General features: G+C 57.9%; 1 protein-coding gene across 1 annotated transcript in view; it reads left to right on the forward strand.

Moving 5' to 3' along the window:
• The window catches only part of DSCAML1 (DS cell adhesion molecule like 1), a gene marked incomplete at its 5' end in the record, with an annotated part of 89,694 nt that overhangs the window by 63,121 nt on the left and 21,049 nt on the right, over nucleotides 1–5,524 (forward strand). The window contains 4 exons of the mRNA XM_017738379.1: nucleotides 657–935; nucleotides 1,649–1,924; nucleotides 2,435–2,731; nucleotides 4,651–4,923. Of these exons, the coding sequence (XP_017593868.1) occupies nucleotides 657–935; nucleotides 1,649–1,924; nucleotides 2,435–2,731; nucleotides 4,651–4,923 (1,125 nt within the window). The remainder of the gene's footprint in view (nucleotides 1–656; nucleotides 936–1,648; nucleotides 1,925–2,434; nucleotides 2,732–4,650; nucleotides 4,924–5,524) is intronic.

Below are 5,524 nucleotides of genomic sequence, written 5' to 3' on the forward strand. Positions count from 1 at the left end.
TTGCCTGATCTTGCCTCTCGGAGAGCCGCGGGTGCCGGGTCCCAGCCGTGCCCGTCCTGCCGCGTGTCCCTGCGGTGCGTGGGCGTCGCCGGGTGTATCATCCCCAATCCGCGCGCTTCGATCTGGCCCGCTCCCCTCCTGGTCGCTGTCATTATTTACACGTCACGGCGTTTTACTTCTGCTTGGGAGTAATGAAAGAGGTTTCTTTCCCCTGGAATTTAATTTCACGCCTGAGACTTAGTGATTAATTTTCTCCTTTCCCAGCTGCCTGATGGGCCCTTTTCCTTGTAAATTTTGAAATGTGCCACAAAATTTGTGTATTTTGCACCAATTAGGTGTCACCTTGAGTAATTCCTCCCTTGCTGAGTTTATTCCTCCCGTCAGCTACTTAAGAAGTGTTTTCCCTCCCACCTCCCCACATGCCTGTTGTCCTGGCTGCCAAAGGCTGTGCTGGCCGGGTGGGACAGGGCACCCCACGCCCAGCATGGATAGTGGGGTGCATCCTGCACTCCTGTATGGCAGAGCCACCAGCTCACGGGGATGGGGAGAGCCAGTCCCTCATGGATGGTGCTGACTGGACGCAGTGGTACCGGTGTCCCTGAGGCACCTCACCTCCTCCTCTTCCCCGGCTGAGCCCAATTCCTCTCCCAACCCAGACCCGGCGGAGTCCATCCCCACGATGTTAGACAGCTTCCAGTCCAGGGAGGTGAAGGCGGGCCGGCTGGTGGAGCTGCCCTGCATCGCCTCGGGCTACCCCAACCCAGCTGTGCGGTGGATCAAGGACGGGCGGCCGCTCCCCGCTGACAGCCGCTGGACCAAGCGCATCACGGGGCTGACCATCAGCGACCTGCGCGTGGAGGACAGCGGCACCTACATCTGCGAGGTGACCAACACCTTCGGCTCCGCAGAGGTCACGGGGACCCTCACGGTCATAGGTGAGAGCCGGCGGGGAGGAGTGGTGGGGGTTTAGTCCTTCTGCCTTCTGACACGTAAAGCCTTTATCCATATACAGCTTTAGGGGTTTATACAGCTGTATAAACAACAGCCTTGTATTTTGGCACAGTGTTTTGCTCGCTGGAAGCCACTGTCTTGCACGTGTCCGACGTGTTGGGTGCCTCTGTGCTTTGCTTCGTTGATTTACATAAAATTTATGTTGATTTACATAAAATAAGCTCTAGCCAAACAGTAAATACCATCTGGGCAGGCCAAGTATTTATCACGTGCTGTTTTCCTGGGGGTTCCTCCTGTCACCAGGATCCTGGCAGTACCAGAGCCACTGTGCCTGCCTTACCTGGAGCAGCACTGCTGAGCATGGCACCAGCCAGGCACCATCAGCCTGCTGGGAGCCAGCCTGGTGTGTCCCCAGCTCAGCACTGTCCCTGTCACATGGAGCTCATCTTCTTCCAGCCGTCCTGCCACCTCCCCACAGTACCCCCGCTGGGGGCCTGGGGCTGACGTTAAAAGCAGGGGCTGTCAGCAGCGAGGACGGTGGCAGGGCCACCTGCCTTATTGTGCGGTGACATTTAACGCGTAGCCGGGCTGGCGCTCGCGGGGCAGGAGGAGCAGAGAGAGCACAGCGGGGATGAGCTGCCTCCCGCTGCACTGCCCGGCACCGCCAACGCCTCCGCCGCTCTCCCCTCTCTCACAGACCCTCTGCGTGTGACCCTCACACCAAAGAAGCTCAAAACAGGCATCGGCAGCACCGTCATCCTCTCTTGTGCCCTCAGCGGGTCCCCCGAGTACGTCATCCGCTGGTACCGCAACACGGACCTGGTGGCGGTGGATGACTACATCTCCATCCGGGGCATCAGCAACGAGACCCTCCTCATCACGGCCGCCCAGAAGAGCCACTCTGGGGCCTACCAGTGCTTCGCCACCCGCAAGTCCCAGACGGCACAGGACTTCTCCATCATCACGCTGGAGGGTGAGCTGACTTCCCGGGCTGGGGGCTTCTTCCTCTGCCCCTCTCTGAGGGGATGCTTTGTGCATGGCTGGGGGACAGGGAGACCCTCTGGGGTGGGGGTCCTGAGGCTGCTGCCAGCCTGTTCCTGGGCTCTGTGTGCTGTCTGCAGGGGCACAGCATGGCTGGGATGGGGAAGGACCAAAATAAGTGTTGACTTGCCATCCCCAGCCCCTGGGCACCCCATTCACCAGGCAGCCCTCCCTGATCCAGCTCACTGAGTGTTTGGACAAGGGATGGGCTCTGCCGAGGGTGGTGTCCCCTGAAGCTGGCATTTGCATCAGCCACCGTGTCCCCTCGCCCCGTCTGCATCTCCCTGCCACAGGGATGCCACCACAGCCAAGTGTGTGTCACCAGCTGGGCTCCTGTCCCGGCTGAGCCTGGGGTGGGAGCTCAGTGCCATCCTGCCAGCGGGTAACTGCTGCTGCCTGTGGCTGCCGCTCCCTGACCCCCATCCCGCTGGGTGCCCCCCAGATGGGACCCCCCGCATCGTCTCCTCCTTCAGCGAGAAGGTGGTCAACCCCGGGGAGCAGTTCTCCCTGATGTGTGCCGCCAAGGGGGCCCCCCCGCCGACCGTCACCTGGGCGCTGGACGACGAGCCCATCCCGCGGGACAGCGGGCACCGCTCCAACCAGTACACCATGTCTGATGGCACCACCGTGAGCCACATGAACGTGACCAGCCCGCAGATCAAGGACGGCGGCGTGTACCGGTGCACCGCGCGGAACTCGGTGGGCAGCGCCGAATACCAAGCGCGAATAAACGTAAGAGGTGCCTGTCTACTTTTAAATATCAGAATAGGACTTTTACTGGGCTTTTTGGTTTTGTTCTGTTCCCTGGCTGATCGTTCCTCCTCGCCTCTCCCTCTTCATCCCAGCCATGTGGGTCTCCCTGGCTAACCCAGCCTCATTCCCTGAGTCCTGCCCTGCTTCTTGCACACTTGCAGGGTTGAGCCTCTCTGATGCTTAATGCAGGGAGTTTAACAAAGTGGAAAGCAATTCCAGAGGCTTGGAGAACTGGAGCTTGGCTTTGTACGAGTCAAAGGGCAGCGCTGTCCGCATTGGAGTCCACTCTCACCCTGCCAAGCCTTGCCTTGGGGTCTGCACAGGGTGGGCAGGCACCTGCTGAGGGACCCCACACATGGCGAAGGAGGTGGCAGGTCCAGAGGTGTCCCAGGTCCCCCATGCTCTCCCAGCCACCCCCGTTCCCCACAGGACCCCAGTCATTGGCAGCCACCGTGCCTGGCGGCACCGGGATCTCCATGACAAACGATGATGAGGCAGCACGTGAAATCGTGGAAAATGAGCTTTGATTTGTCATGTCTGTATTTTCTTTGTCTGCTAAAAGCCATGGCCGAGTTAATCACCGTGTTATTGTGGCTGCAGCGCCTTGCTCGGTGTGTTCCGGGGAGCGCTCTCGGGCACGGGGTATGGTGTAAGCCCCTGCCCATTAATAATCCCCAATTAAAGCTCCCAGGCTTACAGGTGGGAGCGAGACAAGATAAGGGAGCGTTTATTTGTCTGCTGAGAATGAGGGTTGAAGGGCTGTGTTTGTCTGTGTCTCAGGTTTGAAATGGATCTAGTGGCTTTTTGGCTGGGATCCCAGGAGAGTCGGAATTTTGCTGCCGTTTACTGCTGAATTTGGAGGAAGTCCATCCCTCAGCCAGGAGAAGCCAGAGCAGCGTTTGCAATGAGGATGTTCCCTTGTCTCCCTTTTTCCCCTCTCTCAGCTCTTGATGGGCTGTCACTAGATAAGATTCGGGTTTCTTTTTCAGTGGCACAGAGCATGTCCCTCAGACAGGCCTGAGACATGGTTACAGAGTGAGATGCTAATTCCTTTCTTCCTGCTCCTTCTCTTAACGTGTCCTAGAATGAGAAACACCGTCCACCACCTGATCCTGGGTGTCTGTTAAGCTGTTATCCTGCTACACCCTCAGGACGAGGAGTCAAGACAGGGTTAATCTTTAGATTACTTTGCTATTTTATGCAGTGGCTGGGAGAACAATGTAATTATTGATGCATGAAACCTCTCGTTTAAAGGCTCACCTGCAGCATTCTCCCAGTCCTTAGGCAGCTCCAAAGCCAGACAGAAACTGGTGGCTGGCTGGCTTTTCAGTGACACCCAGGATGGAAGTGGGGGGTGCAGAAAGGTGGGGCTTAAGGAGGTGCAGTGTGTTTGCCAGGGGAAGTCATGTTCCCATAGCAGCTCTTGCCAAGGATGTTTGGCACAATGCAGGCAGCTTCCTCCTGGGAGAGGCAGGGAGAGGCTGTGATGGTGGCAGAGCTCTCCCCATCTCTCCCATATCTCTGGTGCTGCCAGAGGAGCCGGGCAGAGGCATCCTGGGCAGCCACAGTGCCCAGTGCAGAAACACAGACACCATCCAACCTTCCCCAATGGGCAGCAGTGGTGTGTGTGGGCTTGGCCTCCCCAGCACTGGGGTGGGATTTGCTGTTTGCAGTGTGGCTGTGACCCAGGAGCTGTAGCTGGAGGTGTCAGCCGAGGAGCGGCCGTCCCCACACACACTGAGAGGAGCCCGTGCCGCCTCCTCACCCAAAGCAGGCTGGCTCCCGGCTGTCCTGGTCACTCCTCTGCCTGTGAAGCTTGCTCTGGAATAGCAGCAGATCTGCATGCAAGCAAATGGCCCTTCGGAATTAACCTAGCCTGCCTCTCCCTTCCTCCCAAATATGTAGGTCCCCCGAGCATCCGCGCCATGAAGAACATAACAGCGGTCGCGGGTAGGGACACTTTCATCAACTGCAGGGTCATCGGGTACCCCTATTACTCCATCAAGTGGTACAAGGACTCTCTGCTGCTGCCCGATAACCACCGCCAAGTGGTCTTTGAGAACGGGACCCTGAAGCTGATGGACGTCCAGAAAGGCATGGATGAAGGAGAGTATCTGTGCAGCGTCCTGATCCAGCCCCAGCTCTCCATCAGCCAGAGCGTCCACGTCACCGTCAAAGGTGAGAGGGTGGGGACGCTGCCCCTGGATGGGAGGGAGGGCTCATCCAGGCTGTGTTTGGGATCTCCCTGCCGTGGGATGGAGGCAGAGGAGCGCACCACACAGGGAACTGCATGGCCAGGTGATGGCTGTGCTCTGTAGTCACCAGTCATGGGAGCTCAGCTCAGCCCTCGGGAGCTGGCTTGGCTACCTGGTCCTGCCTGCCGCCGGCAGCTGCCCTGAGCCACGCCATATCCATTTCCCCTTACAAGTGATGGAGCAAGGATTTATGGTGTAAACATAACGTATTAAAACATCTAACCTTTGCTTGGATCACCTTCACCGATGTTTTTCTCTGTGTGCTAGCTTTTAAAAAAATAACACTCTCGGTCTTCTGAGCGCACAGAACATCTTAAAAGCTTCTCCAGGCCATCAATTATTCAGCCCCATTGAGGGAGCTATCAGTCCTAATGAATTGAGCCGGATGCATTCCCTCCCAGTGACTGGCTGAGATTGTGCTGGGAGCGCGCGGTGCTCCCGGATCTCCCGTCCTCAGGAGTTGTGGGGTCACCTCCGCCCGTCGCCAGCTCGGTGTTTGCAGTAAATCATTCAGACAAACACGG

This window comes from Corvus brachyrhynchos, unplaced genomic scaffold (assembly GCF_000691975.1).
Source record: "Corvus brachyrhynchos isolate BGI_N302 unplaced genomic scaffold, ASM69197v1 scaffold46, whole genome shotgun sequence".
In the NCBI taxonomy this organism is placed as follows: Eukaryota; Metazoa; Chordata; class Aves; order Passeriformes; family Corvidae; genus Corvus; species Corvus brachyrhynchos.